The sequence below is a fragment of the Mesoplodon mirus genome, assembly GCF_964341445.2.
Source record: "Mesoplodon mirus genome assembly, chromosome: 4".
Classification (NCBI taxonomy): Eukaryota; Metazoa; Chordata; class Mammalia; order Artiodactyla; family Ziphiidae; genus Mesoplodon; species Mesoplodon mirus.
Window position 1 is genome coordinate 176,662,195 of NC_138979.1, and position 18,467 is coordinate 176,680,661.

At 37.2% G+C, this 18,467-nt stretch overlaps 1 protein-coding gene across 4 annotated transcripts in view; it reads right to left on the minus strand.

The window, feature by feature from the left end:
* Positions 1 to 18,467, minus strand: part of TRIP11 (thyroid hormone receptor interactor 11) — a 78,584-nt gene that overhangs the window by 42,360 nt on the left and 17,757 nt on the right. For 3 of the 4 annotated variants that reach the window (XR_014293775.1, XM_082617828.1, XM_082617827.1), the window contains exons 6-12: positions 17,497 to 17,565; positions 15,148 to 15,313; positions 13,159 to 13,521; positions 9,696 to 9,736; positions 9,041 to 9,127; positions 5,629 to 5,841; positions 1,644 to 4,667 (exon numbers count right to left, since the gene is read on the minus strand). Coding sequence is in view for 3 of the 4 variants with exons in the window: in XM_082617828.1 (XP_082473954.1) it covers positions 1,644 to 4,667; positions 5,629 to 5,841; positions 9,041 to 9,127; positions 9,696 to 9,736; positions 13,159 to 13,521; positions 15,148 to 15,313; positions 17,497 to 17,565 (3,963 nt within the window). In the remaining variant the exon portion in view is untranslated. The remainder of the gene's footprint in view (positions 1 to 1,643; positions 4,668 to 5,628; positions 5,842 to 9,040; positions 9,128 to 9,695; positions 9,737 to 13,158; positions 13,522 to 15,147; positions 15,314 to 17,496; positions 17,566 to 18,467) is intronic. The other variant, XM_082617829.1, reaches the window with a different exon arrangement.

Genomic DNA, 18,467 nt, shown 5'->3' on the forward strand with positions numbered 1-18,467 from the left:
CTTTTATCTCAACACCCCCTCCTGGAAAAGAAGGCCAATATTTTCCAAACAGTTTTTCAGTTAAACATTTTTTTCACATTAGAGAAATGCTTGACAAAGAGTAGAGTATTATAAGAAATCAATTAGTTTATGCTAATTATCCTCAAGTAATACAATACTTAAGTACAACTTAACTAACTTAGGAAAGCTTCCTGAAAGGTAGGTGAGCCTTAATTAAATCTGTACACTTTGGATCTATAAATGTCAGTGAAATAGAATTAGACTGTACAAGATGCTAAAACTACAATACAAAAAAAACATAAAAAGAATACTTTATTGTCCTCCTCTCCGTCATTATACTCTTACAAGCCCTAAGATGATACACCCAATTTTGGCTAGTGAGCAATAGAAAGCTTCTACCCTCTACCAGTCTTTTTCATACTGAATATAGATCAGTACCATAAGAAGCTAAGAAGCTATTCCTGAAAGGAGGAGCACAACTCAATACATCAGTGTACCTATTTAATCAGATGACAAAGAAGGGGAAAATGAGGCAAGACTTTTCTTATCAAGTGAAAACTACATCAAGCATTCACAAACTTTAATCCAAGACTCTTAAAATGGAATTTAATTGGCAAAAGAAGTTAAATCATTTTGTATCTTGTGCCCCAGCAGCATGTAAACACTCAAGAAGCAGTTGTTGAATATTCCATTGTTCTGCCTCATTTCTTTGCTAAATTTCCACAACTAAAAGTATAGAAATAAGAGTAAAAAGGCACTACATCAAAAGAGCCCATAGCTTTGATCACAGCATGATGTATTGGGTCTTCAATACATTCTTATCAAAAGCAAATATCAACTGAATGTAAACATTTAAATATATCAAAATTACTGACACTTTTAACCAATACAACCTTCCTTTTTATGGGTGAATAAACAAACCAATAAAGTCAAAACACACCCAAAGTCACACAATGACACAACTGGGATTAGAATATTTATTGAGTCTACTTATGTGAAAAGTACTATTCATAGCTAACGCTTTTCAAATACCAGGCTGTGAATGATTCATAAATATCAATTTAATGGGTCATCCAGCACTTCCTTTTTTTTAAGAGAGCATCACACGTAGTAAAGGTAATTTCTGATTCCTGAAACTTTTGTTTCAGTTTTACACACACACACACACACACACACACACACACAAGTGCTTACTGTGTCACAATGTAAAATGTATTTCGTACTTCAGATCATTGTCAAAGATGTAGCATGTATTTCACAGATCCCTTTATCTATAATAACCTCTAATACCAGCAGTTACTGAAATATGCCTAAAATGTGATTAAACTGCAGTAACCTCAGAGTTCTTATATCACATTTCTATTTTCTAAAGAAAAACATTAACTGCTTCTAAACTTTTTCTACTTAGACTGTAAAAAAATTAATCTAGAACTAAAAATATTTGGAAATATCTAGTAATTTGGGGGAGAAACTTGCAGATGCCTCTGAGGAAAATTTATTTTGAATGAATCACAATACCTTGAAATAAATATTTCTAAATGAACAAATGCATCTTCTCCTTCAAAGAACATCAATAAAGTAGCACACTAAAAAATCTCCCTCCACCCCAAACTTCCCTCCACAACACGCCATCGAGAACATACCTGCTCCTTTTCTTTCAGTAGGTGCTCAAAAGCCAGAGCCTTCTCCTTCAATGAATGGCATTCAAACTCTTTTTCTCGAAGCATCATAGAAAACTTCGTATTAGTCTCCTGTAATGCTTGATATTCTGTTTCCTTTTCCCTGGATGTTTCCATTATTTTTTCATTTTCCCCTTTTAGTTTACAAATGTCCATTTCTAAGATTAATGCTCTCTCCTTCAGGTTTGTTACTGCCTGCCTCAAAAGTTCATTTTCATTCACCTTGTTAGTGAAATTTTCATTCAAAGCAAGTAACTGATCACTTTTGGCTTTGATTAAGAGGTCTTTTTCCTTGAGCGACTTTTGTAAGGTATCTTGTTTCTCCTTGAGCTGCTTAATTTCTGAATCAGTTTGTTCATGTTCTTTTCTTTCTAGCTCTGAGGAAGCAGCAATCGAATCAGACAACCTGTGATTATTTTCCTGGAGAGTTCTAATTGTTGCATCTTTTTCCTGCAGTGATTTTCTTAGCTCTTCTATTTCTTGTTTAGAAGACTCACTCAATACATCAGACTTAATTGTTCTAAGAGATTCTGCTGACTGGGAAGTAAGCGATGATCCAGAAGACAGCTGAGGTGAAATAATATCAAGTTTTCCTAAAAGAAGATCCTTGGTATTGCAAAGCTGCCCTATGCTGTGCTGAACTTGTGCTAATTCCTGCCCCAAATTTTTGAGTTTGGTTTCATTCTGCTCATAACTCTGGATCAGGCCAGTATAGTTCACTTGCAATTTAGAGTTGTTATCACTGTCAACCAGAACTTGTGCCTGAAGCTGATGAAGCTCCTCGTGGAGCTGAGCTGACTCGTGCTGCATATTTTGTACTGTAGTCATTACCTGCTGTTTCCACTCTTCCATTTTCTTCACTTGTTGTTTTAACTTGTCGCGTTCCTGTAGAAGCTCCTCGAACTGATTACTATTAACACCTCCAACCTCATTTTCAGTGTTGGATGTTTGTAAAACTGTCAATAAGGTCTGACATTTCTGACTTAATGCATCTATTTCAATGTCTTTTTCTCGAATGATACGTGATAAATTCTGAATAGTTTCTCTAAACATATCTTGGCCACTACTTTCAAAGCTCGTGGACAATTTTTTATTTTCATCTTGCAGCTTATTGAGAGCTGTTTCTTTTGCAGCAACTATATCCATCATCTTGTGATATTCTGTTTTTAGATGGCTATTCTCCCTTGTCTTCTCACTCAAAACAGCTAGTACCTGTTCTCGTTCCACAGCATAGGCCTGCAGCTGCTGTTGAAGGTAAACAACATCCTGGGGGTAGGAAGCTGTAGAAATTCGAGCATGAAGAGCTTGTATCTCCAAATCTTTCTGCTGGATAATCTGAGTTAGTTTACCAACCTCATCTCTGGAAAGCTGATCAATCTGTTTAGTTAGAGATATATTCTTTTCATTTAGAAGTTTAATCTCCAATTCTCGTTCTTTTATTCCTTTTACTAATCTTTCGGTTTCAGCTTTAGATAAATCATGCTTTTCACTTCCATTTTCTATATTAAGGCCCTGAACTTTTGTTTCTTGAAAAATAACAGAATTCTCTGTTTGAACGTCCTGTCTTTCTTCATGCAACTGGGTTTTGATTTGTTCAATTGTTTTTTGCAAATTCTTAATTTCCTCATCTTTCTCTAAAAAGAGCTGGGTGTGTGTGGCGTTCATTTGCTCATGCTGGTATCTAAACTCATCCATTTCCTTCTTCTGCTCCTGTAAAGACTGAAGCAGCTGTATTTTACTCTGGTTTTGATCTTCAATTACCTTTTGATGATGTTTTATTTCCTCTTTAAGATTATCCTTTAATATATTCAGCTGATTCACCTCAGATTCTAGTTCTGTAATACTATCAAGGGTTTTAGGCTCAGCCACAGGTGCAGCTCGACTCTGCTGTTCCCTGAGTCGTTCCAACTCTTCTTTCAGATGGTTGTTTTCTTCTTTCATGGATCCAAGACTTCTGTCTTTTTCCTCTATGGTTTGCCTTAAAATTTCATTTTTTCTTAAGGCCTGAGTATATTTATCTAATTCCTCCTGAAGCTCTGAACTTCTTTCTTTAAGTTTTTCAATAAAAATTTCATTCTCATTTACAAGTTGGGTCAATTGCTTCTGCTCTTCTAAGCTAGCTGACAAAATTTTCTTAGTTTCCTTATGATCAGTATCCATCTGCTTGATATTCTTTTTGAGTTCTGCTATTTCAAAGTCTTTCTCTTGATTGAGTTTAATTAAATGCTCATGGTCCAGCTGTAAAGCAGAGATACTCAAATTACGTGCATTGGACAGTTCTTCCATGGTTTGCTCATACTTGTTTGCTTCTTCCAACAGCCTCTTTTCAGCCCGACACAATTCTCCTTCTAACTGTTCCTTCTCGATTTTTAGAGCCTCCACAATAGCGTTTTTTTCCTGAGAAATCTGATTGTTACCAGCAATAGACTCTTCCAACTGATGTCTTACATTTTCACATGCTAAATTCAACTTTTCATTTTCCATTTTGAGATCAAAAGCAACTTTCTTTAAATTTTCATTGAGCTGTTCTATTTCTGAAAGATTTTGCCTTAAGTTTCTCACTTCGGCTTCCCTTTCGTTAAGTAAGTCATCCTTAAAATTACTGTTAGAGTCTCGATTAAGAGACTGCGTTATTAACTCATCCCTGACTCTAGAAAGCTCCTCCTCCTTTTGTTTAATATGTTCCTGAAGTTCAAAGTTCTCCTTCTGGATGTTTAAATTTTTTGTGTGCAATTTATTTAGCTGATCTACTAAATCTGCTACTTTATCCTCAAGCTTCTGCTTGGTTAAATGTAAATCACTTAGTACCAGTTCACTTTGAATTAGCTTTTCTTTCTGCACGTCTAACTCTTTAGTAATGCTCATTTTATCATTTTCAAGTTGATGAACTCTCTTTTTTTCATCATTCAGATCTTTTTTCAGTTTACTGATGACATTATCTCCCTCGTTTTCTTGTTTTGATAGCTGATCTTTGATCAAAATCATGTGCTGAAAGAAAAATTAATTTGCATGGTAACTTTAAAACATTCTCTCATTTTAGTACCTAAAGGAAACTTTATAAAATGTCACACATAATACAAGAATAATCCTCAGACATTTCTAATCCTTCTAATTTTGTTAGGAACTTTTTAAAAATTCCCAACAAAATTATTTACTAATTATCTTACAGCAAATCTATTTAACTGTTTTAGAGATTAGAACTTAAAAGTAAAGAAGATAAGTGATATATGTTATATCATATATATAAATGATAAGTAATATTTTCAACTCTTAAACACTGAAGCAGGGAGACAACAAGCTACAGCCCATGGGCCAAATCACACCGGCACCTGTTTTTGTAAGTAAATTCTTATTGGAACAGAGCCAGGCTCGTTCGTTTACGTATGACAACAGCAGAGCTGAGTAGCTGCAACTGCAACTACATGGCCTGCAAAGCCAAAGATATTTATTATCTAACACTTTACAAAAAAAGTTTGCCAACCTCTACAACTTGAGCATCAATTAACTAAAATATTGATTAAATCACCGAAATTAAACCACGCCAGTTTTGCTTATTAATCCAGTGTTCAGTCTACTGAGTAGAACACGCTGCTGCACTGTCTCTAACATATCATAAAATAGGGCTTCCCTGGTGGTGAGGTGGTTGAGAATCTGCCTGCCAATGCAGGGGACAGGGGTTCGAGCCCTGGTCCGGGAAGATCCCACATGCCGCAGAGCAACTGAGCCTGTGCACCACAACTACTGAGCCCGTGCACCACAACTACTGAAGCCTGTGCACCTAGAGCCCATGCTCCGCAACAAGAGAAGCCACCACAAGGAGAAGCCCGCTCGCCGCAACTAGAGAAAGCCTGTGTGCAGCAATGAAGACACAACGCAGCCAAAAATAAAATAAATTAATTAAAAAATATATATATACCATAAAATATAATTTAATATAATATATTGTTACCTTTGTAGCCTCTTGGTTCTGTTTATCCAATTCTTCTAACTCAGCTATTAGTATTTCCTTTTCAGTAATGCTCTGATTGAGTTCTTGTTCCTTTGCCTCCAAATTACGTCTTAAATCACATAATTCTGAATCCAAATCCATGTCCCTTGCAGCTGTACTTTTAATTACTTCATATTCATTGTTCAATTTTGAAAGTGATATTTGCAGTTCTTCCTTAAATGAAAAAAGGGAAAAAAAACCAACATACTATCAATTGGAAGAAGAGACACCAAAAGATTAAAAATATACATACATAAGCAAAACTTGGGAATGTATTTTTAGATACAATCTGTGTTGGAAACATTATTGAATAATACCTCAGCAATAATACATAAAATTCAACAAGCCACAGCCTTCATTCATGTACAATCTTATTTGCAGCTTCAAGCAAAACATTTCTATAGTCCTAGACAAGATGCAACAACTGTTAAGTTTGTCCTCTAGCTCCAACTTCTTTACACAAAAACTTTCCCATTTGAGAGCCTTCCCACTCCCACACCCACTGCTGCTTCCCTTTCGTCTCCTCCTTCCCCCCAACAACGCACATACTTTTCAAAACACCCCAAGTTTTCCAGACCCCTTCACTTCCATCCCTAACGTCACCACCAACAGCCCCAGGCAAAAATGTAAACTATCCATATTCATTTGCTCTGAAGTTTGTCCTAATTAGAAAATAAAAGGCTTCGTTTCCCTCATAAAAGTAATTTCCCTTATAACTGGCTTCTGTCAGAACATGAAACCTTTTCTTGACCCAAGAAAGAACCCTCTTTTCCTTCCTTTACCTTCTAACCTAAGCACAGATTAGGTTCCCCTCTCTCAAACCTAACATTCCTAAAGATACACCTGTATGTGATTTTTTAAAGCACATTCTATGTTCTGTTCTATTTGTATTTAATGCTTTTCCTCCAAAATCCCAGACATGGGACAGTTCTGTATGCTTCAACATTATTTCAGCCTCTGAATATGATGTTTGTGATAAACCCTCTATCACTGTAAAGACATCTTTCATTGACAGAGATTTTTAAAAGCAAATTTCTATGGAATCTATTTTAAAGTAAATAAGAATCTCAAATTTTCATAAGTAGTCTAATATATACCTTACAAAAGAGACCAATGAAAACTATATTAGAACATCTGCCTTACAATTCTCATTCTCTTCCAATTCAAAAGTTTATTCCGAACCGCAAATGAAAGATGGAAATATCATTCTCTTATGCCTTTCTAGAGTTATCTGTTCAATTAAGAGAACCACAGGGACTTCGCTGGTGACGCAGTGGTGTTAAGACTCCACGCTCCCAATGCAGGGGGCCCGGGTTCAATCCCTGGTCAGGAAACTAGATCCCACATGCATGCCGCAACTAAGAGTTCACATGCCACAACTAAGGAGCCCGCCTGTCACAACTAAGACCTGGCACAACCAAATAAATAAATAAATAAATAAATAAATTTTTTAAATTAAAAAAAAAAAAAGAGAACCACAAAAGGGACTTCCCTGGTGGTCCAGTGGTTAAGACTCTGCGTTCCCTCTGCAGGGGGTGCAAGTTCGATCCCTGCTCAGGGAACTAAGATCCCACATGCCGTGGAGCGTGGCCAAAAATAAACAAACAAATAAATAAATAAAATTCTAAGAAGAGAACCACAAAATTTTTTGTCATGTAGATCTTAAGAATACACATGACCAGGACTTCCCTGGTGGCGCAGTGGTTAAGAATCCGCCTGCCAATACAGGGGACACAGGTTCGATCCCTAATCCGGGAAGATCCCACATGCCATGGAGCAACTAAGCCTGTGCACAACAACTACTGAGCCTGTGCTCTTGAGCCCGCAAGCCACAACTACTGAGCCCAAGAGTCACAACTACTGAAGCCTGAGTACCTACAGCCTGTGCTCCGCAACAAGAGAAGCCACCTCAATGAAAAGCCCGCCCACGGCAACCAAGAGTAGCCCCCGCTTGCCACAACTAGAGAAAGCCCGTGCACAGCAACAAAGACCCAATGCAGGCAGATACATAAATAAATAAATTAAATTAAATACTAAACAAAAAAAAGAATGCGCATGACCTTGCAGGTATTTTTGGCATTCTTAACCAGTGAGCAGACCCATAGCAGACACAATTCAAGCAAGAGTTGCAATGGATTACCTAACATCAAAAGAAAGGAGAAACAGCTAATCAGGAATAGCTACAGAATCCAAAATTATCATGAGGAGGTTACAGGCCCTATCAGAATACATGCAGAGATTTGCAAACTACAAAATACACTTAGACCAGTTAGAGAAAGGAATAACTGAATGAGCAGAATGCAATGGAAGCAGAAAAGAACAGAGGAAACATACATAATATAGTAATTTAAAAATGACTGGAAGACACTACTGGCATTTAGTGGGTAGAAAAAGTGGGGGCAAGGAACCTACAATGCAGAGGACACAACTAAGAATTCTCCCACCTGAATGCCAACAGTGCCCCTTTGAGAAACACTGCCTATATACTAATGTGCAAGGATACTGAAAATATAATATTAAGGTATGTATGAACAGTATATATAGTATGCTAATATTTGTATTTTTTAAAGATATTTATATATATAAAATCATATATGCATAGATATAGTCTGGAAAGATACACAAGAAACTGGTAAGCAAGACACCTCTGAGGAAGAGACCAACCAACAGAAGTGTGAAGGATACTATATTTGTACTGTCTGAAGTTTTTCAGGATGTATTACTGAATACATACATCAGGAAATATGTGTTACTTTTTTAAAAATTAAGATTTTAAATTGAGTTGAGACACTGGCCTGTAATACTAATAAATAACTCCAGCTTACAACTGTTCTATATTTAAGAAGCTGCCTTAACCAAGGACTTAACCCCTAAGTGGTACAAACATAAAAATACCTTTCCCCATTTCCAACATTGCATTACAAAATCTTTTTCCATCCTTGCTACCAGTATACATATTTCTACCACTGAGACTGTCCCTCTTTACCTCTCACCATTAAGAAATTCCTGTCCACCACACCAGACATATTCTGGGGCATATAAGTAGTGTATAGTTACTATAGTATGCCACTCCAGACTCCCGACCCACCTGTGTATGCTGCTGCTGACAGGACCTCATCTGAAACCAAAACAGAGCCTTTACCTATCTTTTCTGCTCATATCTGTATGCCTACTGGCTTATCTTTAAACATAAACTCTGCCCAGCCTCTCATACTCTGAACCTTGCCCAAGTACTTCAACTTGGCCTGACCAGCATCAATGAGATCAGCTATATCCTCAGGACTCTCAAGAACTAAATACTCCATTTTGATATAAACTGGCCCTTAGCTATGACCTACAATTTTAATTCTGCCCCCATATTTATTGCACCCACCTTTTCTTGATTCAGTAATGAATTCTCTTTTTCTAAAACTTGGACATGCATTTTAAGTTTCAGATTGTCTTCAGCAAGATTGTTATCCTATAAAAATGTTAAAACACTGTGTTTGCAAATAACAAGAAATTTAAAGTTCACAAAAAAGCAGGCAAGCTATACAATTGTGCATTTCTACTCTTCAGTGATATATAAAAATTATAAGCATAACACATTGGACCATCTAAAACCAGTCATTCTATAGACATTCTTAAAGAGGACTCCTTTATTATATTTGAAAAAATATGTAAATATATTTACAAAATAACTTGTAATCATTTAAAAAATAAAAAAAGAAACTCCTTGAATTCTTTAAGTGAGATCAAAATGCATTCCTCACTTTGGTAGAGGATCTGCTTCCACTGTCTACACATATGTATCATTTGTCATATTAATCTTCAAAGAAATATACTTGCATTTTTCAATTATGTACTTTTAAAATTATGTCAATTTATGATTCTGTTACTAATCAGCAAACATAAAATTACTAAGATGAAAGTTCCTTGGATAAGTTCACATGAATTGTAAAAAACACAAAATAAGTAATTATAAATAATCAAAATCTTTGTCTTGGTAAACCGAAGACAAAAGCTTTCTCTCTTAAAAATTAGTTTACCTGGTTTAAATTACTCAGTCTCTTTATTTCATTTTCAGCATCTGTAAAAACAACAATGGATCTGACGTAAAAATTCTTTAAAATAACTTAATAATTATCTCCTATACTAAATTCACAAATGAAATCCAATTAAAATGTTATTTATAAGCATAATTAGCAAGCCCTAACAGTGAAATGTATTTTTGCTATTTTGTACTTCTATTTTGACTATACCAAAGAAGTCATAATATAAATGTTAGTGAGAAACTATGCTAAAATCCAATTCTATGGACTAGTATAAGAAAAGAATTTATAACTGTATTCTAGATGAGTCATAAGTTATTGCCTGAATAAAAACATTAACAACAACTGCATTTCAAAATGAGTTGAGGGCTTCCCTGGTGGCGCAGTGGTTGACAGTCCGCCTGCCGATGCAGGGGACACAGGTTCGTGCCCCGGTCCGGGAAGATCCAACATGCCGCGGAGCGGCTGGGCCCGTGAGCCATGGCCGCTGAGCCTGTGCGTCCGGAGCCTGTGCTCTGCAACAGGAGAGGCCACAACAGTGAGAGGCCCGCATACAGCAAAAAAAAAAAAAAAAAAAAAAAAAAAGTACAAAATGAGTTGATTAGTCTGTGTAGCAAGAAATAGTATAAGGACTAAGATTTGAAAAAAGAAAAAACAATGTATATTATACCACAATATGTTATACCACATATTGGTATGTTATACCACAATATGTTATATGTATGTTATACCACAATAATAAAATAATCTCTCAATTTTCTAAAGTGACTTAGACATGACTACTAATAAAAAGACCATTCAATCTGGTATTAGAGATAGATCCACAAATAGAAGTAGTTCTAGAAGAAGAACACAAAGACAAAATACCATGAGTTCAGCTGAAGTAATTCATTCAATGTTCATTCAAGAAATATTGGGCTTCCCTGGTGGCGCAGTGGTTGAGAGTCCGCCTGCCAATGCAGGGGACGTGGGTTCGTGCCCCGGTCCGGGAAGATCCCACATGCCGCCGAGCGGCTGGGCCCGTGAGCCATGGCCACTGAGCCTGCGCGTCCGGAGCCTGTGCTCCGCAACGGGAGAGGCCACAACAGTGAGAGGCCCGCGTACCGCAAAAAAAAAAAAAAAGAAAGAAATATTGAGCATTTGCTATGATGCGAGTTGCTAAACAAGATGGAAAAATTTAGTCCATGCTTGTTCTCAAGAAGCTTACAATTTAGAGGGGAAGATAAAAAAGGAAGCACATGAGAACAGTACACTGTGATACAGGGAGCACAGGTGCTACCAGAGCAAAAGGGCCAAACAACTCATCCAGACTAGGAGGGCCGGGGGAGTGGGGTGAACGGGGTCAGGGAAGCAGCAGTGCTAGGTACCTCCCGGTGGATGCAACACCTCTAATGAATCTTAATATACTAAGAGTTAGTGGGGGGAAAAAGCAGAGACACTCCACACAGGAAAAGCAACAAATGCAAAGGCAACAGAGCTTAGAGGCAACATCGCTGGCTTTAAGGAGCTATAGAGAAAGTTCAACACAGCTAAAGCTTAGAATGTTAGGAAAATGGGAAGAGTTGAAACTGCAGAGGTAGACAGAGACCAGATCATTAAAGACACCGTATGTCCAACTAACATGTTTAGACTGTATCCTGAAGTTCACAGGGAGCCACAAAGTACTAAAATCAGGGAAGTGACCTGCTTGACATTTCTGAAAAATCATTCTGGCTGCAGAAAGAAAACACATTGATTGAAGAAGGAATCATGGACACCAGAGAATAATAGGTAACACTTTTATAATGCTTATTATGGGTTAGACACTGTTCTAGAAAGAACTTTGCAGCTAGTAACTCATAAAATCCTACTACTACAACCACGAATGAGATAGTATTATTATCCCAAGCACAGAGATGAAAAACCCAAAGTATAGGGATGTTAATTGACTGTCCAAGGTCAGTTAGTTAGTGATGGAGCTGGATTCCAACCTAGTCATGTACTTAACCACTATGCTATTCTACTCTACTAAGAGACTGCTATAGTTAAACAGGCAAAAAGACATTATAATTGGCTGAAGTTATTCAGTGGCAGTGGAAATAGAGAAAAGGGGAAGGACTAGGGCAGCAGGTTTGTGTGTTGTTTTTTTTTTTTTTTCTGTAAGCGGGCCTCTCACTGTTGTGGCCTCTCCCGTTGTGGAGCACAGGCTCCGGACGCACAGGCTCAGCGGCCATGACTCACGGGCCCAGCCGCTCGGCGGCATGTGGGATCTTCCCGGACCGGGGCACGAACCCGTGCCTCCTGCGTCGGCAGGCAGGCTCTCAACCACTGTGCCACCAGGGAAGCCCAGCAGGTTTGTTTTTAAAGCAAATAAACTCATATGGATCACCCAATACACTAAGTATATTTATTTATTTTGAGAAGAACAGAGCTACTCTGAAGTCAAATGACAAAGTCGTCCAGAACCCCACCACCCAGCCTTCCCTTTGTCTTCATGGCAGTCCCAAGACTGAGGCACCTGTGAGAAACCCTAGAGCTCCTCTGGGACACAATCCTGAAGTAGCACTGAGCCAGAGAGAAGTCAAGGAAATAGAACCGATAGGACTTGCAAGGTGATAACTTCAAGTTTTCTGTTTTGGGAGAGTGGTAAATGCTACCAATCACCAAGGTAGGGAAAGGAAGAGGGGAGGAAGAGGGTCACTCTACTTTGAGCCTAACTCTAAATTTACTCCAGGTCAGGAGCTCACGATAAACAACTAAGTAAGGAACACAGAAGGGGCAGGCAGGGGGTATCACAAGCACATAAGGGCTAGAAACCTCTAGAGCAGGAATGCGTTCATAAAGTGAGAGTTCATCTTGTGAGAAGAGGACTGAGTGAAAACTAGAACGCATCTTCTCAGTGGATGACCTCCCGTTATGTTTTCCTGGCATAAATAAAATACCGGTGTTAGGCCTATTGCATTCAGTATTTTTTGTAACCTAGAACACTGGTATGGTAACTAAATATCATCTTGAGCATAGTAAGTGGTGGAAGACCTATGGCTCCTATTATTCTTAGGTCTGCTTAGATACAGATCATTTTGAAAGGTAATAGAGACTTTTGAAGAAGACAGGCTGCATTCTCTAACTGGAGGGTCTGGGCCCTAATGAGTTACAGGAAGTATTTGGGAACCTCCTCCCAACAAATGTCTACATAAACATTTCTCAGAAATCTACATAGCCTCCTAAGTCAATGAGTTCCATGTAAATACTTAAAGGATGAAGAAGGGAGGCAGAAAGAAACCTAGCCAATTCTTAACCCTTTTTAGTAGAAATATCCTATGTGTGATCTATTAATTATGGCACTGAATCCAAAGCAAGCAATTCTATTCAAATTCCACATAGTCATTTCCATAGTGTTCAATTATTCAAGTGTTTGTCTCTGAAAACAACTAGTATGAAATGAAACACCGATCAGAAACAAGTTCCAAACATTTTGTACCAGACAGTGCTTGTTGCAGTCTGAACACTTCTTCTTCTACTGAAGAACTGTGTGGAATTCTTTCCTGTTCTGTCACAGTATCACTCTGCTTCACAGCATAAGGTTGCAATTTACTACATTCCAGTTTCAAGCTTTCACATTCTTCAAGTAATTGTCTGTTTTCCACACTTAGTCGTTCTTGTTCCTTCTTCAAAACACCTCTGTCATTTTCTGCAGAAGATAATTTTTTATTTATGCCTTTTATTTTATCCTCAAGTTCTTCAATTTTTTTTGTAGACTCTACTTTTTCAGCTTGTAGAACTTGAATAGTTTTTTGCATCTCATGGATTTTAGAGTGATCAGTTACTGCAATTCCTGAGCCACCTAGAACATAAACATAAAATCAGGGACACATCAAATGTCAAGTACCAAGAGACAAATAGCCTGCTATATACAACTAAAGATTTAACAGACTTCAGAACTTGGAAGGCTTAAAAAGAAAAGCTAAAATAACAGTGAGATAATACTACTCATTAGAATGTCCAAAATCCGGACACTAACACCACCAAATGCTGGTAAGGAGGTGGAACAACAGGAACTCTCATTCACTGCTGGTGGGAATGCAAAATGATATAGCCAGTTTGGAAGAGTTTAATGATTTCTTTCAAAACTAACAAATATGATACTCTTATCATATGATCCAGCAATCATACTGCTTAATATTTACCCAAAGGAGCAGGAAACTTAAATCCACACAAAAACCTGAACAAGAATGTTTATAGCAGCTTTATTCATATATGCCAAAACTTGGAAACAACTGAGATGTCCTTCAGTAGGTGAATGGATAAAAAAACTGTGGCACATCCAAACAATGGAATATTATTCAGCGCTTAAAAAGAAATGAGCTATCAAGCCATGAATAAACATGGAGGAAGTGTACACACCTGAAACTTATATAATATTGTACATCAACTACACCTCAATAGGGACTTCCCTGGTGGTCCAGTGGGTAAGACTCCATGCTCCTAATGCAGGGAGGCCAGGTTCGATCCCTGGTTGGGGAACTAGGTCCCACATGCATGCTGCAACTAAGAAGCCCACATGCCGCAACTAAGGAGTCCACATGCTGCAACAAAGATCCCACGTGTGCAACTAAGCCAAAATAAATAAATATTTTTAAAAAAACTACACAATAAAAAATAAATTAAAAAAAAAAACATGGAGGAAACTTGAATGCGTATTACTAAGTGAAAGAAGTCCATCTGAAAAGGCTACATACTATATGGTTCCAACTATATGACAGTTTTGGAAAAGGCAAAACAATGAAGATAATAAAAAGACCAGTGGTTTTAAGGGTGGGATGGGGGGAATGACTAGGCAGAGCACAGAGGATTTTTCAGGGCAGTGAAACTACTCTGTGTGATATTATGATGATATACCTTTGTCCAAATCCACAGAATGTACAACACTAAACGTAAACTCTGAGATAAATATGGACTTTGGGTGACTATGATGTGCTTTGGTAAAAAAATGTACTATTCTGATAAGTGACGTAGATAGTGGGGGAGGCTATGCATGTGGGGGAATGGGGTATAAGGGAGATCTCTGTACCTCCTCAATTTTGTTATAAATTTAAAACTGCTCTAAAAAACAGTCTTTTTTTAAAAAAAAGGTTATATTACCGTAATGCACAAAGCATTTTAAAATAAATAGTTAAGGAAAGATATTATTTGAATCAAATACTAAAAAGCCTTTGTATCTGAGTTTGAAATAAAGTAAAAACACACCAAACAATGCAAAGAAATCTCTGTATTATAACTATTTAGCACAAAGGTAAAAGGACTTTTCCATTTTTGCAGAATCTTGACAATAGGGGTGCTGCTGTAAGTTTCTGGCAGATGAGCAGAACCAGTCATTTACTCATTCCTTAGAACTTTGACCAAGTTTCCATCAGCTAAGTCTATCATTTAATTATGTCATTTAATACACTAAACTAACAAAATTAATAACCTTCCTGTAAAAGATTTTCCAGTTCTTCAATCTGTTCTTCATAGTCACTTAATTCTTCTCGATGCCGACGAGTTATTTCTGTCAATTTCTGTTGATGTGCATTCTGCAATACTGACATCTCATGCTGATGGTTGTCAATTTCCTGACTTCGGTTCTGTTTAAGTTCCTTAAAAAATAAAAACGAAGTTAACCACATTTAAAATAAATGAATTTAACTAAACTATTTCATTGTTGTCCAAAAGTCCATATTATTAAAAATAATTCTCTGAACATGCTCAGGCTGAAAAAATTTAAATACAGGCCCCAAATCTGGACAATTCTAAAAGACCCCACCCTTTCCTTTCTTGGGCCTTAAAAGCAGTTTTTCTACTTTTAATGAGGGAACACCAGCAAGAAACAACTGAAACAAAATGCAAGCAGAAATATCTTTTTCTATTTATTATCTGTGACCATGAACTTCTCCTGCTAATGACATATTCCACCAATATCAGTGTCCACCTTCTGGCCAATCTGTTCCTGTTGTCCTATTATACCTATCTTTTTGCTCAGTCTTTCCTTCTCTCAGTCTTGATAGGACCCCTAAACTGTCAACCAAGGTGTCTCGCTACCCAAGTTGAGACCACTATCTCTCTCCTAGGAACCTGGATATTCAGCTGCGTCTTTCAAAGAGGGAAATTGGTTAGACCAGAAGCATTATAATAGCTGCACCCTGGAGAGCCTATCCACTGTGTCCTGCTACCTAGATCTCTGATGCTGGTCTAATTTCTACCCTTCCTGAGGCCAAAATGCTCAATTTTTCCTTCAATCCTGTGGACAGAGTACCTGGCTCCTTCTAATAAATCCTCTTATGCTTTACTTAGCCAGAGACGGTTTTTGTTGCTTGTAGCCAAGAATCCTAATCAATAAATTAGCTTCTAGTTCCTGAGAAGACAAGTAAAGTTATTCTTTTTTTTTTTTTTTTTTTTTTTTTTATTTTTGGCTGTGTTGGGTCTTCGTTGCTCTGCACAGGCTTTCTCTAGTTGCGGCGAGTGGAGGCTACTCTCCATTGAGGTGCGCAGGCTTCTCATTGCAGTGGCTTCTCTTGTTGCAGAGCACAGGCTCTAGGCGTGAGGGCTTCAGCAGTTGTGGCGCACGGGCTTAGTTGCTCCGCAGCATGTGGGATCTTCCCGGACCAGGGATCGAACCCGTGTCCCCTGCACTGGCAGGAGGATTCTCAACCACTGAGCCACCAGGGAAGTCCCAGTAAAGTTATTCTTTAGTCCTACGCACTTACTTATGTGCCAGTACTTGACAAGGAAGTTTACATTTAAACCTCAAAAACAATCCTACAAGAGAGGTATTATGATATCTACTTCACTGATGATAAACAGAAGCTTGTAAAGGTTAAGTAACTCGCCTAAAGCAGCACAGCTGGTAACTAGTACAGCCAGGATTCAAAGCCAGGTCTGAATGAGGAACCCATCCACACTGGTATTGTAATAACAATAAAACCAAAAACTAAAAAAGTTCTATACATGACAATAATTTACATACTAAAAACAATTCACTGACATGCTAAGTATATGTAACTGAGACTTCTCTTGAAGGAAATAATTGACACAAACTAGCAAAATTCCACCATGAAGGGAAAATAATTGTTTACAATAAATAATATTAACATTGTATTTTGTCAGTATCCTTTAACCCTAACCCTTGAAATTTCAGTGACCCTAGAATTGTTTTAATAAAGACTGTTTTACGAGATACAATAGAAAATAGAAACTTATGAAATATAAACTACCTAATAAATAAATATCCAAAATCAAATGATTTTGGAAAGAGAGATATTATTATATACTTAAGGTGCCATAAAGAATGGAGAAGATATAAAAACAGCAAAAAAAGTGAATATCATAATCTATAAAATACTTTTATAACTGAGCCTTTTATTAATTTAGGGCTTATACTTTTTAAAAAATTTATTTATTTAATTTATTTATTTTTGGCTGTGTTGGGTCTTTGTTGCTGCACGTGGGCTTTCTCTAGTTGCAGCGAGCGGGGGCTACTCTTTGTTGAGGTACGCGGGCTTCTCACTGCAGTGGCTTCTCTTGTTGCAGAGCACGGGCTCTAGGTGCATGGGCTTCAGTAGTTGTGGCTCGAGGGCTCTAAGGCTTGGCTCAGTAGTTGTGGCACACGGGCTTAGTTGCTCTGTGGCATGTGGGATCTTCCCGGACCAGGGCCCGAACCTGTGTCCCCTGCATTGGCAGGCGGATTCCTAACCACTGCACCACCAGGGAAGCCCCTAGGCTTATACTTTTAATAAGCAAATTTTAGATGTATAACAGCCATTGTTCCAACAATCCACCTTACCTTAATGATATTTTGTAGTTTGCAGATTTCACTTTGATCAGAGCTATCTGATCCTTGTGCTTTAGAAGTCTAGATCAGAAAAACACGATTAGAGATAACTGTACTGATTTTCTTATAAAAGAGAAAGTCAGAAACTAACTTTATTAGAAGATAGGTTTTTTTAAAAAGGGGCATTTGCATAGGGAATACAGCCAATATTTTATTATAACTTTAAACAGAGTGTAATCTATAAAAATACTGAATCACTGTGTTGTACACCTGAAACTATTATAAATCAACTATACTTCAATTTTAAAAAATTTAAAAAACAAATGTAAGTAAGAAAAAATGGGGGGCATTTATTTCCCAGACAAATTCTTATTAAAGAATGCCAAGCACCTTTTTAAGAACCTAGTCCAATAGTGACTAATACACAATAAATACAAGATACCATTCAAGAGTTTGTTAACTAATTAGGGAAGACAATACTTGTACAAAATAAGAAGGAAAACACCACAGAATATTTTTCTTGGCTCAACAAAATATAAATCTGATGATAATCAAGCAGCTTCCTAAAAGGTTAATTTCTAAAATGGAAAGTTACCCAACATTAATGCTAAGATTAATATTAACATTGCTAATAATGCTAATATTAATATATTGGCTTTTGCATGATTTTCTTCTCATTCAAAGCTGTATGTTGCTCACTTATCTTTATTAACATTTACTATAGCATGTTAAGGAACCAAAAGCTGCTCTCTGGATAAAAGAAGGAATACAGTACATTGGAAATAACATAGGATTTGAAGTCAAAAGATGTGTGCTTGAAGCACAACTTAATCACTGTGACAGTGGATGTATTACTTAAACTTTTACTTTGCTTATCTGCAAAACAGAGGTAATAAATACCTCTCATAGTTATTAAAGATAATATATTAGATTAGTATACATGGAAACATCTTGTAAAGTATGATACAAATATTAATTTTTAT